Source organism: Mauremys reevesii, linkage group 7 (genome assembly GCF_016161935.1).
Source record: "Mauremys reevesii isolate NIE-2019 linkage group 7, ASM1616193v1, whole genome shotgun sequence".
In the NCBI taxonomy this organism is placed as follows: domain Eukaryota; kingdom Metazoa; phylum Chordata; order Testudines; family Geoemydidae; genus Mauremys; species Mauremys reevesii.
This window is the reverse complement of record NC_052629.1, coordinates 66,528,587-66,548,259: the sequence shown is the minus strand read 5'-3', so window position 1 is coordinate 66,548,259 and position 19,673 is coordinate 66,528,587. Positions and strand designations below refer to the sequence as shown.

At 47.8% G+C, this 19,673-nt stretch overlaps 1 protein-coding gene across 13 annotated transcripts in view; it reads left to right on the top strand.

The window, feature by feature from the left end:
* The window catches only part of WDFY4 (WDFY family member 4), a 251,942-nt gene that overhangs the window by 102,575 nt on the left and 129,694 nt on the right, over window positions 1–19,673 (top strand). For 10 of the 13 annotated variants that reach the window (XR_005601150.1, XM_039546658.1, XM_039546659.1 and 7 more), the window contains 11 exons: window positions 1,472–1,545; window positions 2,845–3,006; window positions 4,565–4,656; window positions 6,003–6,102; window positions 8,164–8,369; window positions 10,234–10,403; window positions 11,564–11,689; window positions 12,185–12,346; window positions 13,599–13,796; window positions 16,525–16,651; window positions 18,643–18,800. Coding sequence is in view for 12 of the 13 variants with exons in the window: in XM_039546658.1 (XP_039402592.1) it covers window positions 1,472–1,545; window positions 2,845–3,006; window positions 4,565–4,656; window positions 6,003–6,102; window positions 8,164–8,369; window positions 10,234–10,403; window positions 11,564–11,689; window positions 12,185–12,346; window positions 13,599–13,796; window positions 16,525–16,651; window positions 18,643–18,800 (1,575 nt within the window). In the remaining variant the exon portion in view is untranslated. Of the gene's footprint in view, window positions 1–1,471; window positions 1,546–2,844; window positions 3,007–4,564; window positions 4,657–6,002; window positions 6,103–8,163; window positions 8,370–10,233; window positions 10,404–11,563; window positions 11,690–12,184; window positions 12,347–13,598; window positions 13,797–16,524; window positions 16,652–18,642; window positions 18,801–19,673 lie in introns of those variants that run through there. The other 3 variants (XM_039546660.1, XM_039546667.1, XM_039546668.1) reach the window with 3 other exon arrangements.

The window sequence follows — 19,673 nt, the reverse complement described above, 5'->3', positions numbered from 1 at the left end:
GTCTTCTGAAGGGGATATCTGGGCTAAAGCCACCTACTCCTTGGGCACACTTGTTCCCCATTCACAGTGCCACCCTGCTCTAGCAGTGAAGTCTCCATTCACAGCAAGCTGCAGCATGAGGTTTCAGCTACCATACTCCCTCCCCCTCCCTTTCCTGTTGATAGTGGCCAAGGGAATGCTGGGAAATGTAGTTCTTTCCCTGCTCCAGGGCTGGATCCATAGGCAGGGAGCTAACCAAGGAACTACAGCTCCTAGGGCCCCCTGTTGGTTCTCAGCTCCCAGGCTGGATCCTTGCCAGCTGCCGCCCCTGCAAATGGGCTGCCCAAGCAGCTGCTTGTTTTGCTGGTGCCTAGAGCCGCCCTTGCCTCTGAGCTGAATCTGTAGTGTTCTTGGTGTTCCAGGCCCTGGGTGGACCAGGCTATGTGGTAGGAGGATCTTTATAGAGCAAGGGGTGTCCAGAGTTGTTCTCTAGCTCTCTTCTAAAGCACCAGCACTCTGGTATTACTCTGCTCACGCTACATGATCTCAGTTTCTGCAAAAGGCCCTAGTCAGGGCTGCACAAGTATGTGTTTCAGAGACAGACTCATGGCAGATCTCTCTGGGGCATGTCAGTCAGAACAATTGTGGAAGTTCATTCTCTGGGTGCAAACTGCAGCTTGCCTGCTTTTGTGCACTGTGCAATCTGATATATTTTCTCTCCACAATCATTTCTGCATTTCCATATTTCTGAAATTATCATTTTTTGTTTTATTTTACTCCTTTTCCCGTAAATCCAAGAAACACTTGATGCAAATTGAAAAATGTCATTGTGAGTTCACTTAAAAATGTACTATATGGTATATTTGTTTTTTTCCCCCAACATAGCTTACTCCATGTGCTTTTACATGGTATAATAATACTTATATTTTATACAGCACATTTCATCCACAACACTTTACAAAGGGAAGTATTGTTGTCCCCATTTTACAGATGGGAAAACTGAGGCACCGACACTTGCCCACATTTATATGGCAGATCAGTGACAGAGTCAGAACCCAAATCCACTCAGTCCCAGGCCAGTGTGCTTTACACTGGGCCACACTTCCTCCAGGCATTTCTGGCTCATACTAGATTTTGTGTGTTGCATGTTTTCTGATTTGTTTTTAAACCAAATGGATTTAGTGCGGATGTTAGGGCAGAAAAAGTGGGAACCAGAACTTCTGGGTTCTGTTCTCCTCCTCTGCCACTGACTCACTATAGGCAAATAGCACCATGCCTCAGTTTCCCCATCAGTAATAGACACACTCTGTTACCTCATGTGGATATTATGAGGCCTCACTAATGTTTTTAAAGTGCTCTGAGATCTTGGGATGAAGGCATGTGTTGCAGAAACACATTTGATTTTTTAAAAACTTATTTCATCTCATGTCAGTAGGGAAAAAGGAGCTGAACTCAAGAAGCTGTGAAATCTCTGGTTTCATTTGTCTTTCAGCTTTGGTCAAATGCACCAGAAAATCTCGACCTTGCCCTGTTTTCACATCTTGTGGAGATCCTGCGGCCCTCAAGGTACATAGTGGGTATCTATGGCAAAGACAGGATGAACTACTAAGCTTAGGCTGGGATTTTTGAATGCCTCTAAAAGTGTTATGTGCCTAGATCCCATTGAAAATCCATGGAAGATGGCAGGCAACTAGCTTTTCTAGAGCCCTGTGAAAATCCAAACTTTCATTTACTGGTTCTGTTGGCCATGTTGCAGATTCATAGGACCAAATTCCTGGCTGAAGACATTGCATTGACTTTAGTGAGGTTACACCAGCGGAGCACTTGACCCCTAGCACTTAGAGAAAGAAAGGTCATCTTGCCTGGTTAGACTAGATCGGAAGTTTTTCATGTGTTGAATGGAAACAAGTCCAGATGACTGAGTTTAGTAATTGCAGTTTAGCTCTATGCACACAACTGCTCTGGAGAATGACATCTGTAAGGACTGGTTGGAGCAGTCGCTATTCTGCAGTGCAAATCTCGGGATGACAATGCCCTCAAAGGGAGATCAATTTAATGTCAGAATTCTTCATATCTTCAACTTGTAGAGGGAGAAGATAGCATATTATTTTTCATTGGTTATTTATTCAGTGCCCAAAGTAGGCTGGGCACACTACCCAGACAACTCCTAACAGAAAGCCAGATGTATATTTATTCATTCGATTTTTTAAAAATAATGAAGCTGGTTGAAAACATTGTTGCCGTAAAAACCTTTTAGACAAAACATTTTCATTTAATCAAGGGTGAAAGTTCTCCCCCTCACCCCACAAAAATCTTTTTTGATGAAAGATTTCAGGTTTAAAACTGAAATTTAGACCAAATAATGTTGAGATTTTTAACAGCCTCCCCCGACCCAAATTTGCACAGAGGAAAGAATAATTTCCCAGCCAGCTCTACGATAGAGTTAAATATATTTGGAGACACAGGGCGAGACAGACCGGCTGCCTCAATGTGGCCTGTAGATTCCATTCTGTTGGCACTGAAAAGCCATGCACGATCCCGTCTGATGTCTCTTGCTGAGTTTTACAAGAACAGCATTTATTTCCACCAATTCAGAGCTTTCCAAGTCAATAACTTTTGTTTTATTTGAACTCACTGAAAGGCGGCCGTTTCCGGGGAAAGACAGGGGGGAGGAACACACCGAGAAGGCTTCAGATCCCCATCTCTGACACATATTCAATTTGTCTGACAGAGTTTTGATCGGTTGCCAAGGCAACGTCAGAAGTCCGTGGTACAAAGTGTGAGCGCAGAACCCTTTTAGCAGAAACTGGGCAGAATTGGCTCTTTCCAGTAAAGGCTATTAACGTTCCTCTTGCTTTGACGCAGAGATGGATGTCAGAATGCCAAAGTCGCCTACCAGATGCAAATGGTGCCCAAACTGGTTTTCCTCCTCAACGACGTTGAGATCAGCTGCTCACGAGTCACCATTATCTGTACCATCTTCTCCTACCTGCTGCAGGGCTATTTCAACACCAAAGACATTCTTAGGTAACCCCGACCTTGCGATATTTTTTCAGCTCACAAGTGAGCAGTCCTCCTACAAGCATAAGAATCCTACTGTGTGATCACACCCACCTCATCCAGCCCTGCTTTGTGCTCTGGACAAAGACAGAGTCCTTGTAGATCCCTGCCAAGGAATTGTAGGGGAAAACTCCCCTGACAGCCAATTCGGCATTTAATTCAGCCCTGTTCAAGTGAGTGAGAATCACCCCCAGCTAAGTTGTGACCCTTACAGTGAATATAGCACAGGTAGCCCCGTTGACCTCAGTGGGATGACCAAAAGCGTAAGGAACTACTCAAGGTAGGTAAGATTACCGCAGGCTGGTCCCAGGCTGATGGGTGTCTGATCCCATTGCTTGGACAGTGTCCAACTGGCCATTTTATTCTTGAATCTTGTGGATACTGCCTTTGCCAGGACCTTCTGGAGAAGAGAATTCCAACTCTTGATCACTGTCTGAGGAAAGAGCTGCTTGAAACACAATTGCTGCAGTATTTGATAGCCTATGTCCAGACTGGTCAGCCTCTGTCCTGTGGGCCAGCTGAGACCCATCTGGTGCTGTCCACTACCCTCACGCACAGGGGTGCGGGCCATTGAGATGATACAGGCCAACATTCAAAGCTCCATCTTGATTTTAATGAAATCGCTCTGTTCCAGATGCAGCATTGCATGCTGGGACCTGCAATCTCCATGGGCAGCCTCTTTCTTTATTAAAGATGAGGGTGACTGCAACTTACTAAGTTTTATTTATTGTTAATTGTTTTGATCTGGCAATGTGCATGGTACTGTACAGTGCGAGCAAATAAGGACAGCACCTGTCTCACAGGCTCCAGGAAAGGGGCTAGTGCAGCAGGCCCTGAGCATCATTAAAAAACAGGGGTCCTGTACTGTCCTGAACCTGGGGGAATGCTGTAGTACGTTGTAGTGTCTGGAGTGTTCCTGTAGTGTGGTATTTTTGTCTATAGGGAACACCACTCCCAGAATCAGACGGTGGCACTGCAGTCACTTGCTTTGTGTATGTGTAACATTCATCCATTTGTGATGAGAACTGGAAAATGGAATTCAAGCATTTCATAAGTGAAAAGGGGTTGCCACAGCTGTTTCCTGTCAGGTCTGCTAGAGATTCCATGTTGGGTGTTGCATGCCTGGAAGCCAGTGAGATGTCGCTCAGAAACACTATGAGGGGAGCTCCCAAGGGGACATGGACACCTGCAGCATTGCTAACCCAATATTATCAAATCCAGTGGTTCAAAAACCATAAATCAGGCCCCCAAAATCACAAAACTGACTTTAAAATCATGTTTTTTTAAAAGGGGGGATCCTTTTTATTTGCCTTCTATTTTTGAGTCATTAGGGGGTCACATTTTCAAGCTTTTCTCCTCAAGAGCTAGAAACATACTCTATTAATGAAAGCCGAGATTCTCACATAATCCTATGACTCCAGGAGCTGAGGCTTTAAGAAAAGCAACAACTATCATGAGACTCACAGTACAGTAGTGATAGTTGGCAACACTGCTAACCAAAAATGGTTTCCTCTTTCTCTGAAAGGATTGGATTGTTCCTTGTTTACACTTTAAAGCCCTCTTCTGTGGATGAAAGTCAGATATGCCTGGATGGGATCTCTGATCTGCCAGGAGAAGGTAAGGAGATCCCTTTGGTGAGTGAATTCTGATGGATGCTGCCCCTCATCCCCTTGGCAGGTCCTAAATGCAGCAGGGCTGTGCTCATGGTGGGGGCGGGGACAGGGGGAAGGAGGGCAGGAAGGGCAGACCCTCGAGGGACATGCTGCAGAACTACTCATGTGTCCAAAATGAATTGCTTTGCTAGGTCAGGGCCTTACTCTGAACAGCACAGGGGGTAGTAAAGGGATAGAGAACAGTCATGTCTGGGAAGGTCTGTTCTAAAGCCAGGTGACGTGCTTAGTTATGCTTTCCCCTCTCAGGTATCTCTCCTGCAGTTAGGTTGGCAGAGCTTGGTCACTGCACCAAAAGCCCCTCAAGTGCTGGTTTTCACAAGTCTCCAGGGAGAGAAATGTCCATTTGGTTGAAATTTCACAGAGGTCAATATTTGTGGGTTAAAAACAAAAACAATAGAATGAAAGGGTGAAAATTCCCTCCCAGGGTTCCATGGGAATGTGGTTGTTGCTCTTGGCTCGCTGTAGTTTTTGCATTGTGCTGGAGTCCCATGTGGGTGAAGGGGCATTCTCTAGGGCAAGTGCATACTCCAGTGCAAGGAGCCACGCATCTTTTAAATGTCCACCCTATTTGTGTCTGACTTGACTGCTGGGAGAGCCAGCCACCTCGACTTCCTGTTACTTTCGTCCTATTAGTGGTCCCAGTGGAGAGCCTCTTGGGGTACGTCTTCACTACCTGCCGGATTGGCGGGTAGCAATTGAATTCTTGGAGTTCGATATATCGCGTCTCATCTAGACGCAATATATCGAACTCCGAACGCGCTCCCGTCGACTCCGGAACTCCACCACCGCGAACGGCGGTGGCGGAGTCGACGGGAGAGCCGCAGACTTCGATCCCGCGCCGTGAGGACGGGTAAGTAACTCGAACTAAGGTAGTTTGACTTCAGCTAGCATAGCTGAAGTTGTATACCTTAGTTCGCCCCCCCCCCAGTGTAGACCAGGCCTTGGATACAACACATCCAAGCAACAGAATTAGGGTGACCAGACGTAGTCATCCATTCCAGCCTTCTCTTCCACCTAGTCTAGAATTGTTCCCTGCAGATTATTCATTATCCAGCATTTTGTCCAGTCTAGTTTTAAACATCCCTCATGATAGGGCTTTGGGAACAGAACTCAGAAATGACTAGTGCTTACAGTGATGGGATCCCCACTCCCAAATGTTCGCATCTATTCACTCCACCCAGTTAACAACCAATTATATTTGTATTGGCTACAAACAAGGCTGTTCATCAAAGTGCTGGAAACACGTGTTTTGTCTCCTCTTTACTTTTTATTTCCTTCTGATTTTTGTAGCCTTAAGCCAAACATCTGGGAAGACAATCTGGCTCCGAAACCAGTTACTGAAGATGCTGTTAGATGTAATGTGTTCAGACAAACTTCATCTGTCCTCTGAGTAAGTAGAACCATTTGAGCCGGGGTCTCAAACACGTGGCCCGTAGGTCGCATAGGTGCTGACTCTGTGGGTAAATAAAAAAAACGGGGAAAAATTAGTGGGTTCTCTGCAACCACCAGCAGCCAAGCTCCCCTTCTCCTCTCGCTCTCCTCCCACCCCGAGTGCTCCGCGTCGCTGCTCCTCCACCTACCTCCCAGTGCTTCCTGCCCAGCTGCCGCCAAACAGCTGTTTGCACACTCTGGGAGGGAGAGGGAGGAGCGGGAACGTGCTGCGCTTAGGGGAGGTGGGGAAGAGGTGGGGCCAGGGTGGGGATTTGGGGAATAGGGGCAGGGAGGGGGCGTGTTTTGTCATTTGAGTGAGGTGGTTTGGCATTCTGCTTTGTCTGCTGTCTGCTGAAGGTGGAAGGTTTGCAGCACTGCGGGATGAGTGATTTGGCTGGCAAGTTCTCTTCAGGGTGGGGGTTGGATGGTTTTGTTTACTTGAACCAGATCAATGTGCCTCTATCCCCCATGCTCTCAGGACAGCACCTCCTGCCTCCTGTTACAAGACGTGCTCACACGCTGCACATGCTCCCTGCCTACAAATTGCAGCTGGCTGCAACCTGTCCCTTCAGCATTTTCATTCTTTTGTGTACATGAACTAGGAGGCTCTTCCCCCACAGGAACGGTTACAACAGAACATCACCTTGTGGAAGCTCGTGTCCTCTTTGCCTTTAACTCCAGCCCAGGTGCTCAGAGCTGGGGGAGTCTCAAGGACTGCATCCTGCACATGTTGCCATACCTCTGGCCCTAGAGCCCTAGGCTACCTTTAAATCAACAGACAGGAGTCACAAGAGACTTGACGACCAGAGCCTAAGCTGAGACCAACAAACTCATATCATGTAACATCAGTTTGGCTTTAAATCCTAGACTCAGGAGGTGAGAGCCAAGTGTCTTGCCCAGGCTCTCCATTTTCCCTTTCAGATCAAATCCCTCTTGGAGCCTCCAGAGTAGCTGACAGGGCAGGCGAGCCGTGATATGTTCAGCAGGACCCCATAGGTCTCACTTAGCTGTAGTTGTGCATTTTTTTCATTTTTGACTATACTTTTGTATCGTTGTATGAAAAGGTTTCAGTGATGCAGCCCTCGGGCCAATGTACTAGTCCTCATGTGGCCCTCGTGGTAATTTGAGTTTGAGACCCCTGCATTTGAGAATGGAGTGGGCGAAGGAGGGACCGTGGCTCCTTCGAGGTTCCCTCTCTCTGTGTGTTTGACCAGCGCTCAACACCCAGTTAGCATTTATGAGTGTCGCCAGTCAATGAGAGAGAGGTGGAATGTGTCAGGTTTGGGTTCAATGTTTTTTTTTCCAGTGACATATCTGAGGTTTAGAGTGATATCCATTAAATAGACAACATTTTCTCCACAGCTGCCAAACAGTGGTATCAGAGAGATCACGGTTTCCTTATCCATTCTGTGAGGGGAAAAGAAATCTGATGTGTCTTTAAAAAGCGGTTTCATCTAACTGGGATTACAAATACTACAATGTCTTAATCCTAATCACAGCTGTTGCATCACTACAGGGCAGAGTTAAGGTCACTTAGGTGCCTTAAGTACACATTTGCATACGTTAGCATGTTGGGATTTCTTTCAAGTTTAAACCTTAATTCTGAATTTCCTGGGTTTATAACAGTTGAGTTGGGATAATTACAATGTCCCTGTCATGTGTTTTATCCTGAATTACTGAGATGTTGACCTTAACTGTGACTCCATCTTGATGTAGTTTGTCTGGGAATAAATTAAATTGGGATTGATAGGGATTAGATGGCTCAAACTATGTGGACAAACAAGCTAATGAATCTCCTCAGCACCAAATTGTGAGCACAATATCCAGAGCCTAAGTGACTTAGGGGCCTAAGTCAGTTGCAAAGATCCTCAAAGGTATGGGAGTTAGGCATCTAAATACTCTTCAGAGTAAGGACCTAAGTGATATAGGAGAATAAACTCTCCATTCTGATGTAGGCTCCTAGGTCAAATCTTCCCCTGTGTCTTTAACGTGTATACTTCTCATGCTGTGTTTCTCCCAGGGCTCAAGAGGAGACGTTCCTGGCGCTGGGGCCTGACTGGTTCCTCTTGTTCACGCAAAGCCATCTGCACCCAAGCACCGTCGTGATGGGGATCAGACTGCTGCTACACTTCCTCCACAATCCCACACTGCTGAGGAAGTTCAAGGAGGGGGTGGTGGCCGGGCGCTGGATGTCAAACAGCTCTACGGGGATGGATATTCTAATGGGTACGTCCCAGATATGAGACTTGCTCCCAGAATAGCCTCTTCCAGGGACAGGTTCATGAAAACTATGTTGACCCTGGTGCAGAAGCAATCAGCTAGGGCTCCCAGTCCAGCTCCAGTTGCATAAAATAGCAGATCTCCCATTGACTTCAATGTGAGCTTAGTATGGGCCAATCAGCAGGATGATCTCCTACTACTGGGCTGGGAGACGTCTTCTCCATCATACTGCAGGCTGGGGATTCCAGACCAGAAATCACTGGGTGAGGTGATTGCGTGGTCTGGTCTGTGCAGGAGGTCAGATTAACTGGTCTGTACGTCTGTGAGTTGGTCAGTCACCACCTTCTAGTCCCTCTGAGATTTGCTCCGACCCTGTTCTGCTCACTCCCCCAGCCTGGATGAGGGAGTGTGACGGGTTGGATCACAGAAACCCCCTTAGGACTGCCAACTGATGTGCTGAGACTACCCCTAAGCCCGTTTTCCCTGGCAGCTTGGGACTTCAGAACCCTGCCTGGTTGTGCCAGACACACTTGCCTGCTACAAATGCAGCCCCAGGTGTGAACCACGTCCCTCAAAAGCTGCAGGCTAAATTGAAAACAGCTTAAGAAGTGTTCCTGTCTCCAATACCCAGATGCCTAGTTTCCAATGGGGTCCAAACCCCAAATAAATCCGTTTTACCCTGAATAAAGCTTATACAGGGTAAACTCATAAATTGTTTGCCCCCTATAACACTGATAGAGAGATATGCACAGCTGTTTGCCCCCCCCCGCCCCCGCTAGTAATACTTACTCTGGGTTAATTAATAAGTAAAAAAGTGATTTTATTAAATGCAAAAAGTAGGATTTAAGTGGTTCCAAGTAATAACAGACAGAACAAAGTGAATTACCAAGCAAAATAAAATAAAATACGCAAGTCTAAACCTAATATAGTAAGAAAGTGATTACAGATAAAATCTCACCCTCAAAGATGTTCCAGTAAGCTTCTTTTACAGACTAGCCTCCTTCTAGTCTGGGTTCAGCAATCACTCACACCCCTCTGGTTACTGTCCTTTGTTCCAGTTTCTTTAAGGTATCCTTTGGGGGTGGAGAGGCTAACTCTTGAGCCAGCTGAAGGCAAAATGGAGGAGTCTCCCAGGGGCTTAAACAGACTTTCTTTTGTGGGTGGAGACCCCCTCCTCTCTCCTATGCAAAATCCAGCTCCAAGATGGAGTTTTGGAGTCACATGGGCAGTCCAACATCTCATGTCCATGCATAACTCAATTCCTTAAAAGTGGCAGCCATTGCTTCCATGCTACCTTGAATGTCCCCAGGTAGGCTTCTTATGTGGATTGGAGTCTTCCAAGGTTCCCTTGTCTATTAAGTGTTTCTTGATTGGGCACTTAACTTGCAAATTCCTTTCTTAAGAAGCTGACCAAATGCCTTACTAAGGCTATTTAAAATCAAACAGGTACACAGCCAATATTCATAACTTAGAATACAAAAATGATACATGCATATAAATAGGATGAATATATTCAGTAGATCATAACCTTTTGCAGAGTTATGTTACATGGCATATGTAGCATAAAATATATTTCAGTTATGTCGTATATACATTCATAAGCATATTTCCATAAAGCATTATGGGATGCAACATCACAGAGTGTACAAGGAGAACTTCACACCATGTGAATGAGAATGGAGGGTGGTTTTCTATTTCACTAATGTCAGAGAAATTCTTCTAACGGCTGGGGTTGTTGCTGGGAGGACGGCAGGATGGTTTGGGCACCATAGAATTGCTGGTTGTTGTCAGTCAGCCATCCCTCTCCACTACACCTGATGCAGGATGGAAAGTGAGCCGTTCAAAGCATATTTTCTTCCTTTGCTTTTAGACAATTTGAAAAGTGGGTCCCTGATACCTGACTATGGCCCCTACCTGGTTTTTGGGCTCTCAGTGCTGCAAGCATGTTTGATTAATCACATTCACCTCCCTGAGATCTACCTGCTGGTCTCAGGGCTGTTCCTGGGAACCCCACAGTGTGACCCGCCAGAAGCCTCCAAGGTAAGGCCCCCGCAAAGGCCTGGATGGGGCGGGGGTGAATGAGAGTTTGCACCTTGGCTAGGGGACCCTGCTTTGCTCTCTGGGATTCCTAAGCTGCTTCTCTGTAATGGCTTCAAAGGGAGAGGCAGCCTAGCAACGTCTGCCCTAGGCAACACAAGCATCCAGGCTAGGGGAAGCATGTGGTGGCTGGAGCTACAGTAGAATCTCAAAGATATGAACACCAGAGTTACGGACTTACCGGTCAACCGAACACCATGTGGACCTGGAAGTCCTCAATCAGGCAGCAACACAGACCAAAAAAAAAAAAAAAGGGGCAAATAATGTACTGCCTCAGGGCTTCAGCTACTGGGGAACTGGGGCTGCAACCGCATGGTGTGTAGGGGGGGGTCAGGGCTCCTGGCAGAGAGGGGGCTCAGGGCTTTTGGCCTTCGGGAGCACTGGGGCTCAGGGCTTTAGACCGGTGGAGGGGGGAGGGGCGCCAGGGCTCTGCTCTCAATTTCAGCTGGGATGGGGGGAAACTGAGGATCGGGGCTTCAGCCCCACAGCTCTGCTCTCGGTTTCAGTCCCACGGGGGGTGCCCGGGATCGGGGCTTTAGCTATGGGGAGACTGCTGGTTTCATCCCCAGTGCTCCTACAGTAGCTAAAGCCCCAAGCCCCAGTGCTCCCCCCTGGCTAAAACCAGGAGTGGAGCCTCAGGGCTGAAGCCCTGATAACCAGCACCCCTTTCAGGCCTGAAGCCAGAATGGAGCTGCGGGGCTGAAACCCCAAGACCCAGTGTTACCCCCAGGTCTAAACCCCTGAGCCCTGGTGCTTCCAGGGGGCAGAAGCCCTGAGCCCCCCCTCCAGGAGCCCTGATGGCCCCTAGGGTCAGAAGCCCCATCCCCAATCCCTGCAGCTGCAGCCCCAACTTCCCCGTGGCTGAAGTCTGTAACATCTTGTTCATTGTTACGGACCATTTCTGAGTTACGGACAACCTCTATTCCCGAAGTGTCCGTAACTCTGAGGTTCTGCTATCCTTGTGGCTGATGCAGCTGGATGTGGAAAGAACAGAAACCTCCTGAAGGTTTCACCCATCGCTCTAGACTGCTCCGAAAGCAGTGAAGGGTGCAGCCATGCCCCTGTCAGCAGCCTCCTCCTCGAACATCCCTCCTTCCCTTCAGGCAGATCTGGACTCCATGCTGCAGTGGCTCCTACAGAACCACCATATGGAGGACGTCCTTAAAGCTGGGCTGTGCACAGAGGCAGTGGCCCTCCTGCTGGAGATGGTTAAGGCCACAGTGAACAAGGTGAGTGGCTGGCTGTCTGTGCGTAGGGCCCCACAGAGGGAGTGGCAGAGAGTTTTGCTTGAGGCAGCCCATTCCTTCTCCAAGGGGTGACAGCACAGTGGTGGGCAGGGAGCTGATGGCTGCCAGCTACTGACCTGGCTGTGTTGTTATTGCTGGGAGGAGGGGGCTTCAGAGAGACCCTGTCTGTGCTTACGGCCAGGATCTGAGAGTTGGAGGCTGGATCCTGGCCCTCCCAGTGTGCTTCTGGGCCCCAGCCCCTGCCCATTCTGAGTGGAGAAAGCTGTGTTCAGGCTCGGGAGAGGAATGTGTGGATCTAAGCAGTTGCTCCCTGTGGCCACTGGAGCAATCCGTTCGTGACTTCTCCAGCTCTGGCCAAGCTGAGGCCACTCAGATCTTTGAGGACTGCTGAGAAGAACAAGTCAAGGTGTGCCAGCTCAGCTGAGCATGCGTACAAGTGAAACGCTGCCCTGACGAGACACGCCTGTCGGTGTTCAGCCCTTTGCAGGTACGGAGGGCTCCTGGGAGGTGGCCTATCCTGGGAACACCATGCAGTTCCTGTGCCTAATCTACCACAGCTACCCCCAGGACCCTGTGTGGTACTGCTCGGACTTCCTGCAAACCTTAGCCACTGTCGTCTTCCATGTGGGGGCGCCGCAGGTAAGTGTGAACCAGCTTGGATGGCTATGATCGAGCCAGACGCTGACACCTTTACCCTGGTAGTCCAACCGAGCCCCTGCTGATGTCGATGTGAGTCGTACCCAGTCAGAGCTTTGGGATCTATCCCATGGTCCGTGCCCCTCAAGCTGTCAGCCTTTGCAGAACCTAAATGTAGGGGCTGATGTATTGAATCCAGCACTCCCTGCTGGGTATCTTCACCCTTCCCTGTCTCCTTCCTCTTAGCCATGGCCTGGATCGCCGGTCAGTGATAGCTAATGGGTGGCTCGGCTCCAGGTGTGATGCAGCCAAACTCTTTAATCCCAGTGCTCCTTGTGGGGCTGGGGCCATCTCTCTGCACTGACATCCTCCCTACTAAAGAGCCACCCTTCTGAGTGTGACCCCCTCACGAGAGCATGCAGCACTCATTTCCCTCAGCCAGCTGCTCCGTCCTTGCCCAACGGGAACGTTGCTTCTCCCTTGCTTCCCTACCCCTTAGCCCAGCAGCCACCGCAGCCCCATTGCCCTCACCAAACCCCACTCAGCTGCCAGCTGATTTCCCCCATTCCTGATTTTAAAACAAGTCAGCGGAGAGGGTTAACAATGCCTTGCACATACTGCAGCCCCTTTCATCTGAGTGCATCCTCCTGCTTTGCTACTGTTGTTGTTATTTGGCACACTTGGGGCACTGGTATATGTATTAAGCATCACTAAACCTTCTGGGTGTTAATATTAGCCCCATTTGACAGCTGAGGAAACCGAGGCACCAAGAAGTGAAATGACTTGTCCATGATCAGAATGATTGTGCGTATGTCTACACAGCAGCTTGGAGGTGTCATTCCCAGCACAGGCAGAAGACATGCATTAGCTCTGCTAAAAGTATCAGTGTGGCCATGGCAAGTCGGGCTGGCCACCTGAGAACAGTCCTGCCTGACTTCCTGGATACGCACTCAGGCAGCTAGCCCAAGTTGCGCCCATGCCATTGCAGCTGCACTGCTCTTTTTGGGGCACTTGCTTGAGTGGAGCTAATGCATGTACATCTGCCTGTGCTGGGAAGCATCCACCCAGCTGCTGGGTAGACATACTCAGTGTGACACAGGCAGGAATAGAACCCAGGAGTCCTGGTGCTCAGTTTTTATGGCCATATTACACTGCCTCCCCTCTGCTCTCTGTAGAGCTGTGCTCAGTTGTGGGGAGAAAGCAATGCTGGTAAAATAAACTCCCCTGAGTGCCACTGTCTGCTCTCTCTACTCAGGGAGGCTATGAAGGCCTGTCGCACCTCAAAGGTCCAGCTGCCCCTGAAGCAAACAGCTGCCCCAACCTCCTGGCTGCCCCACTGCCTGAGCACCCTGCCAAGAAGCAAGTGTGGGACTTCCTGCGCATCCTGCTGATGGAGAGTCTGCTCAGCATCCCAGCGCACAAACAGGGGCACCCGTTCGAGCTGCTTCTTGAGGTCTCATCAGTGTTGACTTCCGCTCTCGCTACTCTGCATCAGGGGCTAAGGGGAAGGGGGAGGACACAGGAGGCATCCTGCAGTGACATAGGGAAGGGATGACTCAGAAGGGTCTGCACCCCACCTGCTCCTCTCAAGTTCTCCAGGATAGAGCTGGGCGGTATCAGATTTTTGTATTTCGTGGGATATTCCACAATTTCCAAAACCTTCTTGTTCTGAATCAGAACAAAAAAAAGTTGAAATTAACCACAAAACAGAATTTTTAGAAAAGTTTGTTTTGGGTCAATGGAAACATTTTGTTCTGGGTTTGACTTTTGAGAACTTAAAAAAAAAATTAAAATAATGAATTTGATTTTGAAGGCTGGTTTTGAAATGACAAAATCAAAATGTTCTGTTCTGAAAAATGTCAGTTGGCCACTTTGACATTAACAAAATACTTTGTTCCTTTTTTTCAATGAGAGTTTGAAATCGGCATGTTTTTCAAACCACTTAGATTCTGACAAAAACATGCTTTTTCATCAAAAAAAACTGTTTTGACAAAAAAAATTCTGAGCAGCTCTACTCTGAGAAGGGGTTGTCTCCAATTCCTCCTAGCAAACACCATGTGATCAAGAGGGCCTGAGGCCAGACCACACTGCTGGGATATGGGGCAATAGCTCAGTGGTTTGAGCATTGGCCTGCTAAACCTGGGGTTGTGAGTTCAATCCTTGAGGGGGCCATTTGGGGAACTGGGATAAAAATCTGTCTGGGGATTGGTCCTGCTTTGAGCAGGGGGTTGGACTAGATGATCTCCTGAGGTCCCTTCCAACCCTGACATTCTATGTTATGCAGGACAGCCAGCTAGAACTAAAATCCTAACTGTCCTGTAGGGAAAAGATTCCCCTGTGCCCCATGCATCCATATAACTCAAGGCAGGATGCTACCTGTATACAGCAGCAATAGTAACTTGCGTTGGCAAAATGTATTATGCCAGAGTTAGATCTTGGCCAGTAAAAAATCTTTCCCTGTCCGTTTATAATGTGTGCATGTCATTCTAAGACAGCCCATGGATTCTGTTAATGCCATGAGACCCCATATGGGGCTCTCTTGTGTGCTAATTTACTTAAAAAAATCATTTATTTTCAATGGACAAAAAAAAAATAAACCCCCTTCCAAGCACAGATGGCTTAGAATGTGCTGCTGCAACAGTTGAGTCCAGACCCAGGTTGCAAACACTCCAAAGCAGGGGTTCTTGGATCGACCCACTATAAAGAAGGAAGTAGTTGCAAATTTAGTATCCAGGTTTAGATTTTGACTGGCCCAAATGCAGATGTGCCTAGATCTGGGGTTTTGGTTCAGGCCGATCACTGGTTTTAAGACAAATAGAAATGAACCTCAGTTCTTGACTGTGGCTTCCATCTTCTGTGAGTCAGATCCACTCAGAAGAGACAAGTGAGGGGGAAAGCTCTGAAGGCTCAAAAAGTAGTTGGGGTTCAGTCCAGAGAAGCTGTCAAAAGCCATGAACACTTCTCCAAGCTATGCAAATCTCCCGAGCCTGCCCGAAGGGCTGTCAGTCTCCAGAGAACCAGTTCTCTTGGGAGCTGACTGGCAGACCTGCTGCTGCTTTCTGTGAGGATGGCCTTTCTCATGGCACTGTGATCTCTTTAGTCTCAGGAATGCAAAGGGCATGGCAGAAATGCATCAAGCGTTATCAGAGCCTCCGTGAAGGTTTGGTTGTAGAACGAGACTAAGGGTTGGCTGAGGCGACTGCCCTTTTTTCTCTATACCAGTTCCTACCTCCCTAAGAGGGATACTCCTGGAGATCAGAAAGGGGCATTTGGACCAAAGCCATCTGGAATTATACCCCTGTTAGGCTCCTGGGTGAAGGCAGGCAGGACTAGTGACAGGAGCTTGGGATCCTGGAACTGAAGCCAGAATCAGATCCAGTATCAGGGTCAAGAGTCAAGGGGAGGGTCAAGCCGGAGTCAGAGTTAGGAGGTAAACCAAGGATCAGAGCCAGGAATCAGGCCAAGGCTCAATACCAGGTACTGGGGTCCATGTTGGGATTCCAGGGGTCAGTCAGGAGCCTGAATCCAAATCAGCGCCAAGTTCGATGCCAGTTCAGTAACAGAAAACAGGGTGGTTGTGGCAGCTAGCTAGGGATCTGTGTTGTTGCCTGGACCCTTTGTGCTAAGCCCCATGGGCTTCTATAGGGACCAAGAGCCAATCAGGGATTGCTAAAACCATTGTCATCAAATCCCTTGAGGCAGAACGTCCCCTGGGGTTAAACCTTTGTGAGTTGTCGTACACAGGGTGTGGCTGGGTTATGGCTGTTGCTGTTACAGTGTGGGGATGTTGGTTAGCTAGTAGCCCTGTGGGTCTGGGTTCAAGTTCTACCAAGCCTTACATCCCTGAACCAAAATCATCCCATGTTATTCTGGGCATGCACCGAAACCATCCCACGTTATCCTGGGCCTATACCCTGCACTAAAATCATCTGAGATTATACTGGGACAAACCCTGATCCTAACCCATCCCAGATTATAGTGGGCCCTCAACCCAAACCACCCTGGATATATTGGACCCTGCAATTCTTACTCAGTTGAGGCAGATCCTCAGCTGTGTATATTGTCATAGCTCCATTGATGTCAATGGACTTTGCATGAGTAAAGGCTGAGCGAGGTTGTCAGTGTTTGCGCCCCCCATTGTGTTATCACTGTGCTGATGGTTTCATGCTGTGGTTGTGCAGGCTTCTGTAGAAAACTCCACCAGCGAGCAGAAGAGACGTTTCCAGACAGAAGTCTTGCTTTCGACTATGGATATCTTCCACACCATCAGCCAAGGGGGTGGGAAAACTGGCTCCTCCAGACCGAGAGGTGAGTGATGAGCTTCAGATCTTCAGCTAGATAGTTTTTAGGTTGGGTCTCTGACTGTATTCTCTTGAGAGATTTAGAAACGCCATCTGAAATATCGGTCTGGTATCTTAGCATTGTAGACTGCATGGAGCATTCAAATGCTCCCAAGAGCAAGTGCATTGAAATTCCTGTGGTCCTGCCATGTGGCTGGCAAGCTTCTCCACCGAGTGTCCCCTGATATAAGAAAGATTAAAAATCTGCTATTGAGAGCAAAGACTAATGGGAGTCTGTGTGGACTAATGGACAGAGGACCTAAGAGATCTGGGTTCTGTTTTTGCCTTGACTACTGGCCTGGTGGGTGACTCTGTGCCTTGATTTCCCCATTTGTAAAATGGGGGTAATGATTCTGGCCTCCTTTGAAAAGCTCTAGGGGTTGCTGTTGTTGTTAAACATGCTTAGTGAGAGTGGTGCCGAAGCATGCAATCTAGCACAGCCAAAATAGGACTTAGCTGGCTGTGCTATTACCTGCCTACAGGCGTAGTAGCTGTAGCTGTGATTTCAGATGAGACCTGAGTGGGCTTGCACCTGGGCATTACTTCAGTGGGAAACTTTTTAAAGAAAAACCTAAAGTGATTCAGGAAGTGGAGTGGGTGACTTACTAGCTCTCCTTCTTGTGTCTCGGCATGGTAGTGGGGAGCAGTCCATCGTGGGATGGATTCCAAATTGGCCGATGGAATTATGCCATTACTGAGTCAATAACATTCATTGCTGTAGCACCTGCATTGTTCGTGGGGGGTGTAACGATGCTGGCTTTGGTGGGACTCAACTGAGAGTACCAATTCAGGACAAATTGCTTGAAGCTGGGCAGTTACAGCCCAAGACTGAGGTTCCTTTGCACACCAAGGCAAACCAAACCAGCCAAACAGAGAAGAGCAAGGCTAACCATAAGTGACACAAGCAATTCCCTTAGACACTCCAGTTTCCCAGTATCACCACCAGTGCCACTCATTATGGGGATGAATGGTTATGAAAACCAATACCCCAGTAAAAGAAAAAAGGTTCTCTCGATCCCAAAAGACCAAGCCCCAGACCCAGGTCAATATACAAGTTAGATCTTATCCACAAATCACGCTGTTGCCAGTCCTTTAGAATTTAAAATCTAAAGATTTATTCATAAAAGGAAGAAGATATAGATGAGAGCTAGATTTGGTTAAATGGAATCAATTACATACAGTAATGGCAAAGTTCTTGGTTCAGGCTTGTAGCAGTGATTGAATAAACTGCAGCTTCAAATCAAGTCTCTGGAGTACATCCACAGCTGGAATGGGTCATTCAGTCCTTTGTTCAGAGCTTCAGTTTGTAGCAAAGTTCCTCCAGAGGCAAGAAGCAGGACTGAAGACCAAATGGAGGAAATGCAGCAGCCTTTTATATCCTCTGCCCTGTGGACAATGACAGCAGCAAGATGGAGCATGGAGTCACATGGGCAAGCCACATGTCTATGCATGACTCAGTTCTTTACAGGCGGACGCCATTGTTTACATGTTAGTTTGAACGTTCCCTGGAGAGCTCAGATGTGGATTGGCATCTCCCATAGTTCATTGTCAGCTAAGTGTTTCTTGACTGGGCACTTATTAAGAATAGTCCCTTCTCAAGAAGCTGACCAAATGCTTCACTGAGGCTACTTAGAATCAAAACATACTGATATATAAGTACATAGCCAATATTCACAACTTCAACTACAAAAATGATACACCCATACAGATAGCACAATCATAATCAGCAAATCATAACCTTTTCATAGACACCTTACATGACAACCTTTTACAATATTTGCTGCAAATATATAACAGTGGTTGCAACAATGATCTATACGGTTACGAGTTATATCAGTAACATCACAGGGGGTCTCCTGTCTGAGTCCCCCAAGATCCCCGCCTGAGGTGGGACAGCACGACGGCAACATAGTTTATGCTCCAGCATGTGACCGAACTGTCCCCTTGAATTCCCTGCAGGAAGCAGTGACCCTCATGGCGGGGCGGAAGTGGCTGTGCCTATGTTGGTGGTGAACGTTTCCTATTTCACTCAGAAGCTGGTGGAGAAGCTTTACAGTGGAATGTTTGCTGTAGACCCTAAGCAAATCCTGCTCTTTGTTGCCGAGCAGATCATGTTGGTAAGTGGGACACCGGGGTTCCTTCTGCTGTTGTTGATGTATTTTGATGTTTCTTATGTCATGATAACTCTGAGATCTGGGAGTTCACAACACAAAGGGCATGATCCACTGGCTTCTCATCATCATTGCTTATATTGCACTAGCCTCAGTTAAGGATCAGAGCCCCGTGGTGCAGACTCACCCAGACAACCACAGTTCCTGCCCCGGGTAATACACCATCTCACTTGTTCACCCTCAGGTTTCAAAACATCTTTACAAAAATCCAATCCTTTGTCACTGAGCAATTTTTTTAAAAAAGTCAAAGAATGGTCCCCTTTTTATTATAATCATTTGTCTTACTGTGCCACCACAGAGCTCCAGATATGGACATGGGTCCCACAGTCACTGCCTGAAACAGCTTACAGCCTAAGAACTTTAGAGCCGTACAACATGTGAATCTAGCTTCAATAATTATCTGGCCTCCCTTACTCTAGTATCTGAGCAGCTCGTCTTCTCTAATATGAGGTGGGAGATGCTATGTCCTGGGTCTTTAACAGAGGCCTAAGACCCACCCACCCCCGACAGCTGCTGTATCCTGACCTCTGCTCAATGCCTACTGAAACCTGCTGGGCTGAGATCATGTCTGAATCCCGTTTGCAGATCATGTCTGAATATGTTGAACAGCACAGGTCCCAGTATAGCTCCTTGGGACCTTGCACTATTTACCTCTCTCCATTGCGAAAACTGGCCATTTATTCCTACTCTTTGTTCCTATTTTTGAACCGGTTACTGATCCAGGAGAGGACCTTCCCTCTTATCCCATGACTGTTTACTTTGCTGAAGAGCCTTTGGTGAGGGACCTTGTCAAAGGCTTTCTGAAAGTCCAAGTACACT